Source organism: Durio zibethinus, chromosome 6, assembly GCF_047325235.1.
Source record: "Durio zibethinus cultivar Kanyao isolate XHJ-2024 chromosome 6, ASM4732523v1, whole genome shotgun sequence".
In the NCBI taxonomy this organism is placed as follows: domain Eukaryota; kingdom Viridiplantae; phylum Streptophyta; class Magnoliopsida; order Malvales; family Malvaceae; genus Durio; species Durio zibethinus.
In genome coordinates, this window is record NC_143167.1 from 30,838,482 (window position 1) to 30,859,703 (window position 21,222).

Genomic DNA, 21,222 nt, shown 5'->3' on the forward strand with positions numbered 1-21,222 from the left:
AATCAAAATTCATGGATGCTTTCATATTTATATAAATCATCCCAATTTTTTTAAATTTTACATAAATTTATCTTATAAAATTTTATAATTTTTTTATATTTCTCGTGTCTAATTTTATAGACACTTTTATTGTTTATAAGCCTCTTACTTTTGAAAAAGTTTTTTTCTTATAAATCATTTTATCTTTCAAATAATATTTAATTAATTTTTTAAAAATATCTCAATCAAATCTCGAGATTTGAATCACCGTCCCAGCAACCACCACTCAGTTTAACCACTAATTGTAGTATACATGTGTTTTTTTTTTTTTTTTTGAATGAAAATTAAGTTTAAAAGTCTAGCTATCCAGTTGTATGTTAAAATGAGCCAAGCCCAAATCAGCCAAGCTTTTGGGGCCGAACAGTTATTTGCAGATCAGCAGATGTCCAATACGAAAACTACAGGATCTCCGTCATGTTCAGACAGGTTAGCATAGCAGAGATTGCGAAATTCAAACGACTAAAGAAGAGTAGTATACTGAAGACAATCTGAAATGATGATGCCGGGTAATAATAAGAACCCATTTTCTTACCCCAAACCAACTTCAGCATCAGCTAAGGGATTGATTGTGCAATATTTTAATTATATCGGTCTCATTAGATATGGAGCAACAGAAGTAGAGATAGAGTTTCAATGGTTGAGTTTATTTGAGTGTAATAACAAAAAAAGAATTTATTTAAATAAAGTAGTAAAGATCAAAATTTTTTTTTTTGGTTGTTTTAACCTAGGTTGCTAGGCACGTCTTGAGGATGTTTTAAGTTCTGAGTTTTTTCCTGTCCGAATCCATAAAAAGATGAATCAAATCTATATTCTAGAGCTCATCTTTCAGAATATCCCATATTTACTGATAAGTGCAGATCATAAAATCTATTACTGATGACTGCAGATCATAAATTCTATGTATCTCCACATATATATATATATATATGTATATATCCATATCAAGCAAGAATATTATATATGAAGATTTCCCATTTTCTCTAATAATATTAATTAATTAACCTGGTGAGAAAGAATGATTTTTCAGTTCCATTTCTGTAAAATATTTCATTGGTTAACAGTCAAATGCTAGATTAAAAAGCTTAGAATTAATTGATGGGGACAACCGCTATTGTACTTAAAAGTTAAAACTTAATTGTCAGTCCCTATTAAGTATTAGCTTAACCATCAACTTTTCTTTTTTCCTATTTGTCCTGCCTGCCTGCCTGCCTTCTTCAGTAATCTACCATGATTATATTAAAAGCTTTCAACAGTCAAAACCATGTGCTGCACTTAATTTGATGTTTTCCTATGTCATACGATACATTATTTTGATGAAAGAAAGGAAAATGAGTGGTAGTAACTTGGCATGGAATTAATAATTATGAGAAGAAAGAACTTCTTCCACTTTGATGTGTGATATATCTACTTAACATGCCTCAGCAGTTCGCAAAACTTATATGAAAGGCCATTCAGAAGTACTTTTCAGAGCCTTCAAACTATAACAGATAAATCATCTCTTGAGAGCAAACAGAAAACTGCTAGGGAAGTTTAGCCACAACCATAGCCGTAGATTAAATTTTATGTTACTTATCCAATTAATCCCATGCAGGTGAGTGTAAAAGCACATCACAAAGACAAAGCCAACTTACAAATACCAAAACAAACACATATATAAAGCCTGAGATTTAGAAGGCATAATATTAATTAGAAACTGCTAAATATACTGTAATCTTTCTGAAATTAATGATGTCATAAAAAAAGTGGCTAGAAATTGACATCAGGGACCATAGAGCTTATTCCCACATTTGCATTTCCAGGAGAGGAGATAGTAGATATCACCTTCATCATCTTGGCGTGATTTTCTGTATCTCTTTCGTTCAGGAGGCTGAATAACAAGAGTAGCCAGGCATGGCCTGCAACTCGAGCACTTGTTTAGACACACTGGAGGCCTTGAACCCACCTGCAGCTCCTCACTTTCACTCACACTGCCGGTTTTGTAGCTAGGAAACCCCAACCCAACTGCCAAGTTAAGCAGCATATGCAGGGTAAGGAATTGAAGGAGTAGAATAAAACGACATATTATCATATCTCATTATTTATAGCTTCTAACTTCTTGTAATTGGAAACTTAAAGGCTGATGCATTGAAGAAGCCCTAAGGCGGTTTCCGATGCCAATGACTAATTAATCAATTTCAACTAGTAGATAAAATCTTAAATATATATGCCCTTGATGAGATTAAAATTGCCATGACATACTCTGCAAATGAAGTTGGTTTGAATTGTATCACCTGGTTTTGAAGGAAGGAACACAATGAAAGAGATGAGAATTGCAGCAATATTAAGCTTATTGTTATTGTAAGATGATGGAGCTGCCATTAAAGCTTGACCAGTCTCTTCTGCAATTTCTTGAAAGCTGAGAATATAACGTACGGAGAGAAGAGGGGAACCAATAATCAAGGAAGACAGAGATTTGATTTGAGATAACTGGATGCTTGAACAATTGGGAATGGTGAAATGGAAACATGGATATAAGTTTGATAGTTTGTTGCAGCCAGACAATATTTCTCTGGGGTACTTCGGGCTTGTTAATTAAAGCTATTCACTGTACAAGATCCATCTTTTTGAATGACTTTATCAAGCATGGCCAGAGAAAAGTTTTGCAATAGGAAAGTGAAAATCAAACAGGAAATTCAGTCCTCCTTCGGAAAATGAAGGACCGAATTGGGACAGTAATACAGTTTTCTTGCTTCAGTTCTGCTGCAAGTAATTATTGTTTTATTTACAAGATCTTTTTGGAGTGGAGATTTGATATTTGAAAATCGTTTTGCATATAGGACTCTACATTCTAAGCCTCCTGCAAACTTAAACAAAATAAAACATTGCTTAATTATATGCAAATCTGTGCTTTTTGATCTACTTGAAGTCTTGAATACTATAGCAAGGTTTATTGTACCATGCGGGCACATTTAAGAATGAGAGAAGGGAGCTAAATCCTGAACCCAAGTTCTCGAAAGTAACATTATTTGTGAAAATAAACCTCTAGGATGCCTTTTCTTTTCTTTTTTACTTTTGCTGAAATCAATGGAAACAAACGTGAGCGTAACCTGCAAGGCCTACAGCATTACTGAAAGCAAGGAAAAAGAGTTATCTTACTCAAAAGAGTCACTGATTTATCCAAGCAAACCAAACCTCCCAATTGTCAGAATGAAGTTAGAAAACTGTCGGTCAGTGCAGTGATGCATCAGTGATCTGTTGAGAGGTTGAGTCCTATCAACAGCAATATGTTACAGACTTACTGTAACTGGAAGTGACACCACCTTATGAAAAGTTTAATTAGATGATTACCTAATCAAATTTACATTTTTGAGTGTCGATCCTGGAATTAAAGTATGAGTAAAGAATTGATCAGAGGCTTAACAGCCATAGCCAAATAGCAAGAGAAAGTGAAGAAACAAAGCTTTGGGTATTTCGATGTGATTGTGGTTATTTCCTTAGTGAAGAGAAAATATCATTAGATCTATCAAAAAGTTAATGCAGGGTGTAGTATACTATACAGGTTAATAAACCCATTATTGTATGAAGCCATACTACTGTTTTCTAGATGAAGTAATACTCCACTATTATTTTTACTGTCTCTTTTATTTGCTTCTCCGGATTGAGGGAGCTCCAATGCTTCATGGTGACTGGTCTAACGTGTCCTTGCCAGATGCTAAAGTAGACCATGAAACTGACGAAATGAAACAGTAGGTCTGGTCTGGTTGTGCTTCTGGTCTCGAAGTCAATTATGTCGGACTTTGTTATCGGTCTCTCTCCCCCAAGTCTGGGTCCAACTATCTATTTGTAAGCCCAATTTCAGGCCCAGTTGAAGGAGCAAGCCCCTTATTCTCTTCGACAAGATTTGACAAATCAGATATTGTTCACAATAATAGTTGGAGATATGATACTTTCGACGACATCTTTGGAGCTAATGCAACCATATAATTTATTATTTAAAGAAGGTAATTGGAATCTAAAGTCAATTGGGATGGTGAAACATAGTTGACAAAGAGAGATTATGTTTCCACTTTATTGGATGCTGATTCCAACAACTCTAGATTTTTTTTCTCGTCTAATGCAGCTTTGTGATCCATAATCATCAATAAAGATTTTGAGTTTTTTTTTTTGTCGAACTTTATTATTTTTTAACATGCTGTAGGGAGCATGAAATTTTATCCTATGATTCCTTGTAGTTACAATATCTGCTTGGTTCTGTTTCAAGAGACAATTCGTTGCCTTTGGTGTTTTTGACCACCCGTAATAGGCTTGGTTTTTACTGTTTCCTAAAATTTAAGGTTAAGGACCAGGCCGAGTAGTGAATACGTTGGACAGAATTCAAAATATTTTGTATAATTTAAGTGAAAGCTAAGTGCTACATCAGTTTTCATACAGATTAGGGAAGTCGAGAAATTCAAAAGAATGCAAAGTAACTGTTGTCAACAAATTATAAAGGGGTACGGTCCAGACAGAACAGCAACAATTTTTTTTTTTTTTAATAAAAAGGACGTTGCTGCAATAATAAGGATGTGCCCTTTTGAGGATCGACGATCGGTTGATTTTTTTGGGTTAAATAGACGATTGATTTTTATATTTTTTTATCAGTTTGATATTTATAAAAATAATACTTTTATTTTTAATCTAAAATTTTATTTCATATTTTAAATTAATACCGTTAATAAAATTTCATATGAAATAGTAAATAATAATAAAATCATGACATATAATATAAATATTTTATCATCCCATCACGTTTTTTGCTGTCAAAGTTTAAATAAAAAATGCAATTTTTTAAAAATTATTTTTTAATTCAAATTTTAAAAAATAAAAAAAAAGAGAGAAAAATAAAAAATAGAAAGAAAAAGGAGAACAAAGAAAGAGAAAGAGGAGAAACAAGAAGGCAGGGCAGTGCCACCAGCCGGCTCAGGGTCGGATCAGCACTGACTTGGCTCGTTTGAGCCAGATCGGTGTCAATCTACAGGTCCGAGACAAATCAGCTCCGATTCGATCCTAAATCGATCGTTACTCTTCCCCTTCTCCTCTCTCTCCATTTTCCCACGTCCTCCCACTGTCCCCGATCTTTTCCTTATTTTAACTTTTAAAAAGATAATATTTGGTTTTTTTTTATTGATGTAATAATAATTGAACATTTATGACATAAAATATAATTTTATTAGATATTTATATCATATTAATTACTTCATTAATTATACCTATCAAAAGTACTTCACCAAATAAAAAGAAAAAAACTAAAGCAAAATTTAAATACTAATCCATCTGGTGCAAGAACTTATTTATATATTAAACTTCTTTATTTTCTGTACCAACTAATATAACAGTATGTGATTTGTCTTTCACATAATTCCTGCCTGCCTTAACGGTCAACAGTCAACGTCACAGTCACAAAAAGCTCAATTTCCAGGAAAGTAGATCAGTCAACTAGAAATCATCAGTAATTCACATAATTTCTACAAGATAAAGTTTATCACTTTTTATTAATGATGGAGACGAAAACATACATGATTTCCAAGGGCAGATTTAAAAATTCATTACATGGTTGAAAGGCTACAGACTACAGTTCGGAGCAAATGAAACCTGCAAAACTAGGGCTTGGTAAAATAAATAAAAAACAACTCCAAGAGTTGTCATGGCAGACCATATAAACTGCTGCCATGGCCAAAGCCCATGAAAGCAAGACACCAAACTTCGAACTGCCAAAAGCAACCACAACTACAATGACTCAAGACTTTCAATCCAACCCTTTTAAGAAAACAGAAGACCCAACCATCACGTGTAGAACTTTTGAGTTCAAAAACGTCAAAGACTCGGTAAAACCAACGACGGACAAACTTCAAACAGGGTAGTGGACGGACAGTATAACAAAAGCTTAGCCCAAGAAGAAATGAACAAGGCTAAGCAAAAACACCATGCACCAGCACCCCAACAAACATAAAGCCATAACAAATTGGAAAGATACCCTAAAATCCAGAACTCAGTGACTGTATTCTCAGGGAAACACGGCCGTGAAGAAACCAACACCCATTCTTGGGGTTCAAAATCTGGTAACAGATCACCGATAATAGGAAACCTGCAAAGAAAAAAAAAAAAAGGAGAATGGCCATATTCCCTGGAAAAAGGGACTGAGCATCGGAATATAGAAGACCCATAGCTGATGGACCCAAAAACTACACACCGCTGCTACTCACAAAGGCTATTCTAATGCTTCTTGATTGGTCGAACCAGGTAATATATGGAGGAATCTATATCCATTAGTTCAGAAAAGGATATCACACCTCCATAGCTGCTCCACAAGCAGGTCAACTGCACCACTGCTGATTGCCTTGCATTGCTGTAGGTTTAACCCCAAGAGAGTCTGACTCAATTTTCCTAGTGAAGGCAAGCTTTTGTCCGAGACCATAGAGCAGCCAGACACAGAAAGGATCTGCAGATTGATCAGATTAGAATGAGCCAGAGCTGCAATTCCAGAATCAGTGATAGCACACTTGGAGACATCCAGATCACTGAGCAACTGACAGTTATCTGCAATTGCAACCAAACTAGTATCACTGATCTTACAACCATCCAGATTCAGTGTTTCTAGAGTCCACCCATGCAAATCAGCCATCACACAAACAACTTTGTCACTCAAATTCACACAACCGCTGAGATTAACCTTCACCAAACCAGCCTCACAACTCTCAAGCAAAGGGAGAAACCCAGCATCTGTTATTCCATGAAGCCCACTCAATTCCACATGCTGCAGTTGAGGGCACAACTGCCCCAATGCAACCAAGCTAGCATCACCAAAACCAGGGCAGTTACAGATGGACAGTGATCGAAGGGATTCACAAGAGGATAGAGGAGGCAATCCCAGGTTCAGATCCTTAATACCCAAGCAGTTCACAAGAGAAATAGCCTTCAACTTTGCACCACAAGTAAGAAGGGAACCGACAAAACCAAATTGGGTGATTCTGTGGCACTCCTCCAGTTGCAAGCTCTCTAGTGAACCAGCTGCTTTGGAAAAAGACACCAACCCGTTATCAGATAAGAAAGCACATTTACGGAGGCAGAGCTGCTTCAAATTTGGGCAACCTTTTCCAACAGCTTCTAGTCCCAAATCTGTCACTCCACCGCAGGATGTAACTGTAAAAGACTTCAATTTCTGTAGCCCATGACCATTACTCATTACCCAGAAGCCCTTCTCACTCACATTCGGAAGGCTAGTAAGAGAAAGGTCAGTCACTGCCTTGCCATAGTGCCCAATAACAGCAAGAGAGACATCGGTAACGTTCAAGGCCTGGAGCTTTACTTTTGTGAGGGAATATGAGGATGAAGACAGCAGGCTTGCAATTCCTTGATCTCCAACAAGGTGGCAGCCTTTGATTGAAACAGACTTTAGATTGGGACAGCAGCGTGCTACAGCTTGGAGGCCTTCATTTCCAATGTTTGCACAACCCTCAATGGTCAGATCAGTCAAATTAGGGCAACCCTTAGCAACAGCGAACAAAGACTTATCAGTAACTACAGGACAATTGCAAAGATCAAGCTTTTCTAGCTGGTGACACCCATCAGCAATCTCACAGAGACCTTCGTCTCCAACAGAAGACAAATTCCACAAGGAAAGAACCCTAAGAGAACGGCACCCACGAGAAATGGCCCTGAGGCCAACAGTAGTCACTCCACGCCTGGAATTGCTTCCTCGAATGAAAAGCTTGCCCAGTCCTCCACGACTAGCAGTTCCAACAGCAATAGCAGCAAGTCTAACATCTGTGGCTTTCTTCCCTTCCAAACTCCTAGAGAGGTATCCATCACCCTCAACATCCTGATCTTCAACCTCGGAAACAACTCCACCCTTCTTATCAGTACTCTCATCCTTAAGATTCAAAGCTTGGGTGGTCTTATTTTCACTGATTTCATCTCTGCGGATGTTGCTTACAAGTGTAAGCCAGCGCTTGGAAACACAAGCACAGGAACTCCTCTCTCGACCTCCTGGTAACCGTCTGAAGACTTCAAATAAGCATTCATCAGGGAGAACCTCAATTGATGGGTTCTTCTGCTCAAACCTCTCTCCTGAGAAAACAAATGGGGCACTGATGCGCGACCTCTTGTGAGGAGGAAAATACACATCCACATGGCGTCCAAGGGACAAAAAGAGACTTGACCCCTTAGGGTTTGGGTAAATCGACCCCCCAGGGCAAAAATCATCACTTCCTGGGAATCAAGATAGAAAAAACATTGATGAGAACAGAGAAGTCTACCAAAGTAATATAAGAAAATCCAGTTAAAGAATTTGAAACATATTTCTATTAAATGGAAGTTGTTCAGGATATTGTTGACCACATACAGCTCTCGAAAACCCCATCGCTACTAACATCATGTCCAAAAAACATAAAGAAAATAAGAAGGAACCTAGGAATATTTTGTTGGAGGCCAAACTTTTGATTCCAAGGAATCAAACCAAAGCTGTAAAAGGCAAACCCACAAGATCCATGAACCAGAAGGTGCTTTCAAGCTCTAACTCATAAATCCATCTCAGATATAGTCACACAGAAACATATATTTCAGAACAAACAATCTACAGCCCAAAAGAAAGTCATCTGAACCTTAAATCCCAAGTTCCCGACTGATCCGTTCAGAATAGACCTGATCTACAACCAAAACACCTCTATAGTTTTCACGTTGGAAGAAGCATAAAACCACCAAGAGATTCAGCTATGAAACATCCAAAGCTCCTCTATAACATCAAACTCTCGCATTTATTAGACAGTAAGGACAACCATAAGCCTAATACTAATAAGAGACACAAAAATCAATTAGATTAGTTCTAAGAGCACCTGATCTATACCTGGAACAACTTCATAGCCTTGGGTCTTCAAAGTAACAAAAACCAACAAATAGAATCACCTAAAGTCAACTAAAGTTCTTTCCCTAGACTCAAAATTCCACCTTTACCTAATCAACTAAATATCATTAGAAAACAAATCTTTCATAACACCAAAAAAATATCAAAAGCTATTAAAACCTTCCATGTGATAAAACAATAAAGATCAGTACCCGAAGTCACCGAAGCTAATCTCAAAAATCTAAAATTTGTTCACATATAAAAGGGTATAACTTTATCATATCCAATCTATAATCCAAGTTAAACAAAAACGCACATCAAAGATACCCAGATAGAAAAAACAGCTTAAGAATTATAAACAAAGCTACAAACAATAAAAGATGAAGAATTTACCACTAAAAGAAAAGAGCTTTGACATGAGTACAGCTCAAGAAACCCCGGGAGGTCAAATCTGCGTTGTTCCCCGATCGAAAACCCTCCAAAGAGAGCAAAAAAGAGAGACCCAACAAGGAAGAAGGCTGAAACGTCACCGTATGTAGCTTGAAGACACGGATGCATGAGAGAGATTGGAGCTAGAAGGACATAGAAACCCTATCAGATAGGGAAAAAACTGTTGGGAAAGAGATATGAAAGATGGGTGGCAAGGAAAAGGGGTTGGTTTTATTAGGAGAGGAGAGATGTTTGGGTATGTGACAATACACAGGAGAGAAAGCCACATGCAATGTATTTGAGCAAAGAAGTGCGGTTTCCTTATTGGTTTTTGCAATGTATTCTCTCTCTTCTCTCCCCCACCATTCAATACCGCTTACTGCTTACCGCTTTTGCTTTTGTTGGTTTTTTTATTATTTCTCCTTTGTTATCCCCAAGTGTTTGGATACTCGATTAAGCTAAGTTACTGGCAGAAAAAAAATTAAGCTAAGTTTGGTTTATATTGTCAAATCCTATGATGGAATAAGTTTTTTTTATTTTTATTTTTTTTTAATGTCAAATCCTACCTTTAGTAATTTAGTAATATATTTATTTTTTGTTGACATTACATTAGGGGTTGGGTTAGGAAGGATAGAAATGAGAAGAGAGGCTTAGGTCTACAAAAATTAGGGGATAAGAGGGGAAAGCTTCTTAATTTGGTCCTACCCAATTAAGTTGTTGTTTAATTAGAGCTAGTAATTTGGTGGGTTACATATATTTATATTTATATACGTGACTTTTATGTTCATGGACAATGCTAAGAACCATCCCTCCATTGAAGGCAAGGTTGGGTCCAGCCACCAGCCATAACCATTTCTTTTTGGTTGTTAGACCTCATCTTCATTTCGCATTGATGTAGATTAACTGGACTCCACAATTCACAATCATGAAGTAATTTATCTCTTACTTTATTAAATTGTTCAAACAAGAGTGTTTGAAATTTCACATTTTGTTTGGTTTACTGGTAATTAGGATTTTTAAATTTTGTTTGGTACATATATTTTTTAGATTTGCTTATACAAATTTATCTAAATCAAATTTAATAAATTTATATAAAAAAATATTTTTTCTTAACCTTTCAACGGATTCATACCCAAACAAAATTATATATTCTCTTCAAATTACCACTTGAGCCAAAAACAAATTCCGCCATTTTGCTTTTAAACATATATGTATTATTATTATTATTATTATTATTATTCCTTGCACATGGCAAAACATGGATTGTTCATAGACATGCTTCAATAATGTAATTAACACATGATTATATAAATTATTCTATAACCTCCCAATTAAGAATGTAATCTTCCTGGTACATTCCCCCAACGCCAAGTAGTTATTTTTTTTGAAGGAGTTTCCAACTCATGAAATCCAGAAATGCACGTGCATGTATGTGATCCATTTTTAAGCAGCTTTTGCCAACCTCCCAATCTTCATTTGCATTAATATATATATATATATATATAGATTTAAACAAATTATATAGTAATAGCTTCAATTTGGAATTTGATACAAATCTTTGACGGATCAAGTTGTATATCCATATCGCATGAGCTATGACCAGAGAAGAATCCGCAGGAATAAAAGGAAAAATAATATATATATATATGTAATATGACAAATGCCACCCATAATTATGCAAAACTACAATCCAATTGGGTCGGTTCCCTTCCATTATCTTAACCATCACACCAAATTACATTAAAAAATAAGAACCTTAATAATGTTGTCATTACTGATATACAACCCTAGGCAAATCATTTTCTTTTCCAAAGGTAATGTATATATAGAGAAAGAGAAATTAACCATTACATTATTTTGTTGATCATGTATAATCATTTTGTTGAATATTATATTAAGATTTTGAATTTAAAATTTAATTCAATTAATTTATATAACTATTTTTAAAATATGACATCTTACAAAATTTGAACTTAAAATTTAACACATGCAATCTATTTTTTTATTCTTAGATTAAAGTCTTATTTGTATAAATTTTTTTTACTTGAAATAATAACAGCATTGAAGCCATGGTTGGGGCAATTAAAGTTCTTTACATTTAAGATTTGAATTTAAATATTTTTATCTCTTGTAAAAAGGAGATAGGGTTTGTGGGAAATATATATATATATTCTTAGTTGGAGACTTGAAGTGTAAATATTCTTTTTATTTTTTATTTTTACCTTAAAAAATCGCAGGAAATTAAATCAACTACTCTATATATCGGAGAGAGTGTATGTTGTTAATTAAGAAAATGAAAAGAAAAAGTTAAAATTCTTAATAAATGTTATGTGTTGTGTCACTAACTCAGTGGACCATCAAAATAAATATGCAAAAGGTTTGGTAAGGACCCTTACTAACCTACACGTTTATTCATTTTTGAGAAAGTTTTGATCAAATTAATACGAAAAAGTAAGGTCCAAGAGAAAGACGTGAAACGGTGAAAGCATTATCAAAGAAAATAATGAGAAGACAAGAGAAGAGCACCACCCTTTGTTTTGCAAATATATACAGATATAAAATTCCTGTTGAGAAATATATATCAACTTTGCAAATTTTTTTTTTCCTGATGAATATATGTGGGCTCTGGAAAGAAACAGATCATGCCCAATCTGGCCTTGGGATATACGTACATTTCTGAAATCTTAAATTCCAACCACATTTTACACTATTATTATGGCTGGGACCATTTGAAACATATATAATTTCCCCCACCCCAACCAGCCAATCCTGTCCAGTTGCCCCCCCAAAAAATCCCACGCTCACTTCACAAATAGGATATGACTTCAAAAATCTCAGTTAAAAGGAATTTGAAAAAAAAAATGGGAAGATTCATTGCCACAGATAAAAGCAAGTACTGGTAATGCATCAACCAAAATATTTTGGTTATCCAATTATAATTGGCATTTTTATTGACAACATATGATCAGTTGTCTTCTTCAAAGCTTATGCATGCCGCTCAAATGTATCCTCCAATTTAAAAAGGGTTAATATTACCTATGAAAGTGGGAATCCTGTAAATATTATTCTGCTCTTTTTTTGACCAAGAATGGGGGTTTGTTCTTTTTATTTTTTCCCCTAAAAAATGCAAGGCATTTACTTTAATATATACATGTTTTTTCTTCTCCTGAAAGCATCCACTTGGACTTGAAATTGCTTCTTCCATGAGGGCTAATTAATATTAAAGTATAATAAGACTTCCCCGGTCTTTCTTAATTCTTATGATCTCTGTGTTTGTGCATATAATTTCAAATGTACATGCCCAACTCATCAAATTTGGAAGTGCATGTATATCTACTCCAATTGACTATTTCATTATACCCACTTGCTTTCTCTATGTATTTCTTTTGCCTAATCACTACTCTTCATCTAAATACAAAACACCATTTACCCAATGACTAAGCCATCAACTTCAACTACATATGTATATATTTCTTCTACCTATATAGGAGTATTATTTGTCGATTACATCAATGTGATAAAACGTTTGATTCTTAATTTTAATATTTTTTAAATATTAATATTATTAAAAAAATAAAAATCACATAAAACCTTTTTTTATTATTTACTGTTGCATGATGGCAAGTTGATGACAACGGTGCTTGCCTCAATGATCTCGTCAAGAAAAGAAATCTTACAATTTGTTTTGTTTCAAAGGGCGGGGCTTATCAACAAAGAATGGTGTAGTTGTGGCCCCTACGCCCACTTTCTATGTTAGAGGGATGAAGCCATCTTTCTTGTCAAATTCGATGTATGCTTCCAAATGGTGATTCATTCGGAAGCAGACCAAACAAGGCTTATACACGGTTTTGAAAAAACCAGCGCCCCAAGTTTCAATTATTACTTCTACTATGCGACTAATGTTCATCCTTTCAGGAGAGATAATAATAAAACAATAAATTATGTGAAACATAAGATATGCATGACATAATTCCATTTTTCTTTAGCTTACTTAGGCCATCATTAATTAAATGTGAAACACATATAGTCAAGTTGCTTGCTTAGTTGAATTCAGATCTCTTCCGAGAGCTTACTATTACAATTAACTTCTATTAATTATTATTATCTGTCTGGTTATCAAGAAATTTCCCATGGCTGATGACTTCCAAAAGGTGACACAAAAACAAGACAAAGTAAACTATAGAATGCGTGAATATTAGTTATATAGGATTATACTTTTATTAGAATTATTATGATCTAACAAATGATATGTTTTGTCTTTAGTAAAAGAAAAAAGAGAGAGGAAAAACTAATGTGGCCTAGCTTAGATCACATGTTCTTTTTATGCCACAACTCATTTTGGATCAAATTTTATGACCCCTTCAATCAGACGAGTTTTTTTTTTTTTACAAAAATTCTATAAAAACTTTGAGATGCACCATTTTTTTTCTAAGTTATATATGTTTGTGCGTGAAGGCATATTAATAGTACAATTGGGGCTACTATTTTGTGGCAAAGGAGAAAGCACCTTTTATCAAGTTTTGAGCCATAGTGGGCTGGACCTAGGCTTCTTTAAATGGTTATTGATCGCATATTGACCACATAATGTTTGAACTTTGAATAGCCTACTGATCAGACAAGGTCCCAAAGACATGCTTCTCGGAAAATTTACAGCCCATTGGATGGCATCTCCTTGGGAGGTTCTCATAGGAGAAGTGACGAGCAAAAGGAAGCATCGATTTTTGTCCATCACGAACGGCAGTCTATTGTAAACCACCAAAAAAAGGGCCAAGAAGCTGATAGAGAATACTAGAATATTGCATTTTTCTTGCCAATCCAAAAGGACTTAGAAACCACAATGTAAGAATAATACAGTGGAAAAATCCAACAGAGCAGACGATAATACAATCCACAATCTCGACAAATTCCTGGAAAAATATTTCCTATCTTTCTCTGTTCTTCTAGCTTTTCTGAATCATCTTCCTCAATATTACAAACCCTCTTGCTTCCAAACATCAACTAGAAAATCCACCATTTCCTGTCATTTTTTGTGAACCCTAAGAATTGAGGAACTCTACAAGAAGAATATATAGTTTCTAATAACATAACAAACTATCTATTAGGCAGAGCAAACTTACAGGAAGAGGAATAGGCTGGGGGAATGGCTTATTAATCCAAAGAAAACTCTCATAGACTTCATTCCAACTGCAATACACAACAGAGACAATATGCACCAGCAGAATATATAAGTTTTTTTTTTTTATATATAAAACAGGATGGAAAAGGCTTGTTTTCCACATGTAAACAGTGGTTGAAACTACTTAAACTTGGCTTCATGTTTGTTATCCTCACAGTAAGAGGTTTAAGGTCTAGGCTTCAAATCCCCTCTTCCCACTTGGACTTACTCTAGTCTTATGTACCAAATATATATATATATATACACACACATACAATCAGGGGATGAAATGTTAAAACAAGATCATGTAAAATTTTTGTTAATGAGGGCATTCTAGAGGACTTTGCATTCTATTTGTCCCAAGTAGTGTTCTGTAAGTCAAATTAGAAAAAACAATTAAATTTACTGACTTTATTGTAGGTTTTTGAAGGTGCGCCCGCTTCTCAGACCTTTTATTTCCAAGCCATTGTTGCCTTGTTTGGATCCAAAGAAGAAGGCCTGCAATCAAAATTTTCATCTTGAGAAAATCTAGTTCAGCAATATGATCACCAAAAGATAGGACGATCATTTTCAAGAAATTCAGTAAAATGGTAATAAAAACTGACAACAGCACATGAAAAATATATGAAACAATGGGATGCTATTCAGCTTTATCTAGTAGCATATAGAATATAGAAGCTAACATATCTGAACTTGCCCTGATTTACAAATTCAGAAGGATGACTTGTGCTGCCAGAAGGATCAAGGGGTTGATTTGATATTCCAATCATTGAAACGCTTCTCTGGGACTGGATTCCACTATCTTCCATTTCGAACGCACTGCTGCTCCAGAAATCCTCGGAAGGGCTAGATCTCTTCACATTCTGGCCTTGATCATGCACTTGCATAATTGGTGAGGAATTCTTGAAGCATCCACAAAAACCTCTGCTCTGTTACAATCCGGGATTAACCACATGCATAATCAGTATCAACTATAACTTAATCCTTAATCTAGCAGCTGGAAAAAAAGCCATCAACTTTGCAACCATAATATGGAAATAAGCATATGATATAAAAAACTCAAAATAATTGTAAAAATGGAAGCTTCAAAATGTGTAATGTCCAACATAATCAATGAGGAGTTGCATATGAAGCATAGTGCCATAGCAATCATTTTATCAACAAAAACAATAATACATTAATGCAGGGTAGGTGAATGAAGCAAATTGCACCAGCTTAATCTCCAACATGTAGGGGATAAAATTTGTGCAGAAACTAAAAACAAAAAAAAAAATAAAATCAATCAAGTCCATTTTCCTACAGCTTCAATGCAGAAAATTTATGAGCCCTCAAACCCTTATAAATTGCTGAGTCTACATGACATGAGCTACATATATAACCACTAAATTTTGCACACCCATATCCAAATTCTATTATAGCTCATAGTGGTAAAACCAACTTAAAATTGTAACTAGGCACTAGGCAGCGCATTAAGGGCGAATCCATTTCCAAAAAAAATGAAAGAAGAAAACATAAATGGAAAATTAGTCCCTCACAGTGAGAAGAGCTCTGCATTTAGCCTTAAATGTTTCCATCAGCCGGAGTGTAAGAGCACGTAAATAAGCTCCAGAAAACAAAACAAATGAACAACAAGGTTTCCTTCCAAAGCATCTCTCAGTCTGAGCTAATAAACAACACCTAGGATCCATACCTCCTGTAGAATCCCAAATCCCAAAAGCAAAACAAAAACCCTTGTTTCATACAATCAGCTACCCAAAACTTCAAGCAAAGAATGCCCCAAAATCGAAAAGTCCTCCCTGCCCTTGCCCCCTCTCTCCGGACATCTCATCTTATAACTCGCTTACACAACAAGTAAGCACAAAGCATAACCCCATAATTCCATACTCAAAAAAGCAAACTTAAACTACACACACAAAACTTTAAACTCCTGTATTATAACCCAGAAAGCTAAGAATCAGAAGATTAATGTCATGATAATTTCCACTCAAATAAACAGTAAAAAGAAAAACTTTTATTCCTTGTAGTAAAAAGAAAATCAAGAAGAAGAACAGACCCCATGCAGGTTAAAAGGGCAGAGATCCAAGGGGGAAGGAAACCAGAAGGTTGCATCTAAAATCCCCAAAGCAAAACCCTAATTCCAGGAAGGAGCAGAGAACAATTCCTGCAATAATAATAATAAAGTAAACACCTTTTCTTCCATCTCTTTTCGCTGGAAGTCTTCGTAGAAATTTGAAAAAAAAGAAAAAAGAAAAAAGGGGGTTTTCTGGAAAGAAAGAAATGCAGTTAATACCTTGAAAACGGCATGTTTAAAAATGCATATGGATATTTTGTGATAAAAACGTAAATCTTGTTCGTGGAAAAAGGTTGGTTTTGGCCTCCTATGGTCACGGACTCGACCAAAGGGCCTCTCATGTTTGCTGTTTTTTTCTTATTCTTTTTTTTTTCCTAAATTAATCTGTTCTATGGTTTTATTAATTTGCGAATTTGTAAATTGTTCCGGGAAAAGAAAACAGAAAGCTTTTATTTTTTGAAAGAAAAAAAGAAAAAAAAAAAACTGAAACGGTAGATTGGATCAGTCAATGAACCTTATTCAAGAACCGTTGTGAGGTCCACATTTTGGACATGGACCGGACCAGGAGCTGTTTCGTGGCTTACAATCGTTAGCTTCGTGACCAGACTCTAGATTCTATGCTTGGCGTAAGAAATGCAACAAATGATGAGTTTCAGATTCAATAACAGGGTAGTAACAGTTTTAAATTTTTATTTGGAGAGGTTTTGAAAGGGATAGCCTTTCAGAAACAATACGTACACTGTTGTTGATCATCATTATTTACGATAAGTTTAGATATCAGGACAGATAGCCCAGCGCCACCGGTTAGGTGGTTAGAATAGGAGGAAGGTAGTCAGATTTGGTGCCAAGGACGCGAGCCTTTGTGTCTGGGAAAAACCCCATGTTTGGCATGGTTGTGACACCTCCAGTATTGCTGATTTCAATTGGATAGCGCAGCAGGTGACCGGGCAGATCTTGCTCAAGTGCATCGCTTGAATACATATTCCATGACTCTTCAGCCATAGAATTGACTGCCTGAATACATTGTAGCGTTTCTGGATAATGAAAACTGCTATCAAGATGTCCAAGGTGCTCCTGCCACAGTGCCATGCGGAAACCGTATATTTGACCGTTGGGTCGCAGACGGTCAGTTGCTAAATGATGTGGTTGAAATGCTCCCATTGCAATCTCAGAGTCTCTACCACCATCCATTGATCTCTGGTTGATGTTGGCGGATCCAATTATAATGTATTCATCATCCACTGAAAAAAAAAGAACAAATTATCATCGTGTTAACTATGATGGAATAGAAGTTTAATAGTAGTCTGTGTAGCATAACTCATGACATACCTATCATCATCTTCGCGTGAACGTAGATCATGAAACGACGCGCCTGCTGAGCTCTACCATAATCAGAATTAGGATCTGGTTGCTCTGGAGGTACATATTCTCCAACCTTTTTTGTCTCCTTGTTCCCAAGGCAGAAAAATGTCAAATAGTCCCTTGGGTTTGCATTCAGTCCCTTTCTTTGAATAACCTGAGTAACATCAGAATACATCATCTCCATTGTTCTCCTTTGCCAATCTAAAATTGCTTGAACAGATCCACTCTCAGGTATACCTTCTGGCCACATTGGGATAACAATGTAGACAGTGAACCTTTCCCCAGCTTCAATTTTACTCGCAATCTTCAGCGACAGCTCCTTGGGTATGAGATGCAAAGCACCAATGTCTTCCACCTTGATATCTTGTGATTTCCAGCCAAATGAGCTTCCAAGGAAATACTGATTTTCAATATAAATAAAATTCTTCGCCCGTCGGATAGCATTGATATAAGCATCTTGGATGCTTCTATCAATGGTTGCGTCTTTTCCACTGACGAGACCAAATTTGGCCGCATCGTCAGGTGCTTCAGGAAAGCCAGCAGCAGCCCCACCATCAATGGATCTGAATAACTGGACATTCCACGTTTCAGGGTCTGCTGATGATGTAACTGGTGATGGTTGAATCGTGATTTCATCAAGCTTGCTTCGTGGAATCAGGATATCGGTGCCAACTTGCTTCTGCCATCTCTGCTCAAAATTGTACAAGACGTCCCATGCAATTGGACCTTCTAGCTTGCAATGGATATCATGCCAGGGCTCCCTTGGACCACCTTTCTTGATCGAAGAGCCTATAAAATTTGGCTGATGGAAATCGTCATGATGGATTGTGCCTAAAGTCTTGAACAATGGATGATCTTGTGAATCATATCTCCCATCGCAGAGATCAATGCCCCCAACAAAACTGACAATTGCCCGCTTGCCTGACCTTTCGCTGGGCAATTCACCGTCAACAACTACGGTTTTTTGATGGTGAGTAAACATGGAAGCAATTTCAAAGCCCTGAATAACGCTTTTTCCATCATCAGGATTACGCGGGCAGAGAACACAATGCACTTTTGTACCATTGAAGTAATCAGCGGTTTCTTGATCATGGGTTGCCATCAAACCGTCCTTCTTCAGTTCCTCAACAGAAGTTCTATCATCCCAGACAAGTATAAGAATTGTCACACCTTCGTTAGCCTTCTTCTTGAGTAATTCTCCTAGTGTCAGGCTACCTTCCGGCTTTGGCCTTTTGGGGTCCCTAATCAGCGTTATTGCGGTGTATACTGACCACCCAGTTATATATATTAGATGTTTTGCATTGTTGATTGCATCAAAGATGTCCTCCCAGCATCTTTGAGGTCGATAAAGCCCGCCTCTAGGTAAAGACAGCAATGGAAAATCATCTTGGACATGAGCATCTTGGTATAGTGTAACCTTGCAGCCTTCTCGTTGACTGAAGAAAGAGTAAGGAACTCCCTTAAATCCAGGACTTCTAATCCCTTCAGACCAATTATTATCCTGGGTAACATCGTAGAACTGCAGCTGAACATGGATTTTAGAATCTCCATGAATGGGATCATGGTTTTCATCCAAGATATTAACCCATCTGTCTACTATAGCCCCTTTAACGACATCCTCAACTGGAATGTAAGCTCTCCCAATGAGTGTTGCCCCAATAGGATTATCAAATTTGACAGTAAATATGATATTTGAGATCAAATGTCCACAATAAATGCGGAAACTCTCATTCCATTGAGGCCCTTTGCCTTCTTTTTCTATCATTCTGGTCCGTGCAACCCTTGCTTTGTCTAGATCAACTGTTGCATACAGTTTTGAATCAATAATCTGCATCATACCTTTGGAGATGTTAAGAGAAAACCATAAAATTCTTTAGGGACGATATAATGTTCTACCATAAAACTAAATTCAAGTGAAAAAAAAAAAAAAAAGAGGTTTGAGATTGTATGATCAGTACCCTTGATTGGCATAGCACAACTCTCTTGAGTTGGGCTAGGAATCTTTTCCCTAGCTGCAATGGTCCAGCGGCCTCCAAAATTCAAGAAAGAAAAGCGTGAATGTGCATAGAGTTTATGGACAAAGTTGATTTGTTTTCTCTAGCATATAGCTTGGAAGTAAAAAAAAACTAGTAGAGAAAAATCTATCCATGATTAACATGCATGCAGAATTAAATTTAAGGATTACCGATGAGGCGGAGACGGCAGAGGGAGGTTAAACATGATTAATCTTTTTTCTTCTTGGTGGAAAGAGAATTGTTTTTGATAACCTACCTCATGGAATTCTCTGTTAATTAAAGCATGATGTCCAAAAGAAGGAAAGAGCATAGGATTTACAGACAAGATTCTCATCATAAACAATAATATCGTATTTTAGAAAAACCTCTACCTACATTTTCTTAAAGAAATACAGCAACAGATCATTGGCACTGAAAATTTATTGTTAGAAAAATATAGCATTCATATTTTTTCTTAAACTTAAAGGTAGATTGATTGCCAACAGAAGGGAAAATCAACCAACTATTAGGAAGCAAGCATTTGCTATAGTCCCCAAGGGAAAAAATTTAATCCCAAAAATAGTTAAAAGTCACAGGTCTTATAAAAGTTATCATTTACCTTGCTGCAAAGGCCTAATCCTCCATAGTACTTTAGCCTATCAATCTCATATATGGTCACATTAAGTGTGCCATGGAGCAAGTGGGGCGCCATTGTTGACCTGCAAACTCTTAGGATTTGCTTAAAGACTATAAAGAAAAGATTGACAAGGACAAACCAAGATGATAAAACAGCAGAATCCCTTAGAGTTTACGGATTGGAGTTCTGAGAAAAAGATGGTATCAATCAGATTTATACAAGTACAAAAAGAAGGTTCTCAAGAATTCTTGTTGATAAGAAGAATCAAGAGAAGCTGAGGGGTTATACGTAACAGAATGTCGAGTTAGAATAAGTTCCTGCCTTTGCTTTGTACAATGCAGCCAACTTTGCTATGGGTCCCAGAATTCTATATAAGAGTGAAATGAAGCTTTTATGTTGGAACCAGCTACTTAACTTGGTAAACTAAAGATTGTAAAATATAGGAATATACATATTAGAACCAAACCTGGCTAAGTCATCCTTTGCTTGAATTGGAATCAAACCTGGTTAAGTCATCCTTTGCTTCAATGGTTCTAGAATGAAATCAAAGGCAAGGAATTGGATACAAGTTTCAGGATTAAAAATAGGTGCATTTATGATGCAACAGGAATCAAGTAATCGACATCATACGGCAAACTACGACACCTATTCCTAAAAGATTTAACTTGAGAGCTTCTT

The 21,222-nt window shown here is 36.0% G+C and overlaps 4 protein-coding genes across 8 annotated transcripts; all 4 read right to left on the reverse strand.

The window, feature by feature from the left end:
- Positions 1-1,316: 1,316 nt before the first annotated feature.
- On the reverse strand, positions 1,317-3,589 carry LOC149518565 (EPIDERMAL PATTERNING FACTOR-like protein 8). Its single transcript, XM_089763372.1, has 2 exons — positions 2,310-3,589; positions 1,317-2,040 (listed from the first exon to the last, which is right to left on the reverse strand). The coding sequence occupies exons 1-2, from the start codon at positions 2,395-2,397 to the stop codon at positions 1,799-1,801; spliced, it is 330 nt and encodes a 109-aa protein (XP_089619498.1). The 5' UTR covers positions 2,398-3,589; the 3' UTR covers positions 1,317-1,798.
- Positions 3,590-5,519: 1,930 nt separating this feature from the next.
- Positions 5,520-9,597, reverse strand: LOC111284689 (EIN3-binding F-box protein 1-like). The gene is made up of 2 exons (XM_022873538.2): positions 9,290-9,597; positions 5,520-8,265 (listed from the first exon to the last, which is right to left on the reverse strand). Exons 1-2 carry the CDS (start codon positions 9,312-9,314, stop codon positions 6,329-6,331), a joined length of 1,962 nt encoding a protein of 653 aa, XP_022729273.2. The 5' UTR covers positions 9,315-9,597; the 3' UTR covers positions 5,520-6,328.
- A 4,504-nt stretch (positions 9,598-14,101) lies between these two features.
- Positions 14,102-17,201, reverse strand: LOC111285933 (uncharacterized). Of its 4 annotated transcripts, none has more exons than XM_089762850.1 (6): positions 17,066-17,201; positions 16,534-16,641; positions 15,178-15,404; positions 14,891-14,978; positions 14,443-14,509; positions 14,102-14,342 (listed from the first exon to the last, which is right to left on the reverse strand). In XM_089762850.1, the coding sequence occupies exons 2-6, from the start codon at positions 16,587-16,589 to the stop codon at positions 14,295-14,297; spliced, it is 486 nt and encodes a 161-aa protein (XP_089618976.1). In that variant the 5' UTR covers positions 16,590-16,641; positions 17,066-17,201; the 3' UTR covers positions 14,102-14,294. The 4 variants fall into 4 exon arrangements, with proteins under 4 accessions (XP_089618976.1, XP_022731375.2, XP_022731376.2 ...); XM_022875640.2 differs by lacking the exon at positions 17,066-17,201 and adding an exon at positions 16,771-16,994; XM_022875641.2 differs by lacking the exons at positions 16,534-16,641; positions 17,066-17,201 and adding an exon at positions 16,669-16,993 and having other exon boundaries at positions 15,178-15,409.
- On the reverse strand, positions 17,186-20,876 carry LOC111285927 (phospholipase D alpha 1-like). Of its 2 annotated transcripts, XM_022875627.2 has the most exons (4): positions 20,527-20,876; positions 19,872-19,943; positions 17,881-19,741; positions 17,186-17,792 (listed from the first exon to the last, which is right to left on the reverse strand). In XM_022875627.2, the coding sequence occupies exons 1-4, from the start codon at positions 20,617-20,619 to the stop codon at positions 17,356-17,358; spliced, it is 2,463 nt and encodes an 820-aa protein (XP_022731362.2). In that variant the 5' UTR covers positions 20,620-20,876; the 3' UTR covers positions 17,186-17,355. The 2 variants fall into 2 exon arrangements, with proteins under 2 accessions (XP_022731362.2, XP_022731363.2); XM_022875628.2 differs by lacking the exon at positions 19,872-19,943.
- Positions 20,877-21,222: the final 346 nt, after the last annotated feature.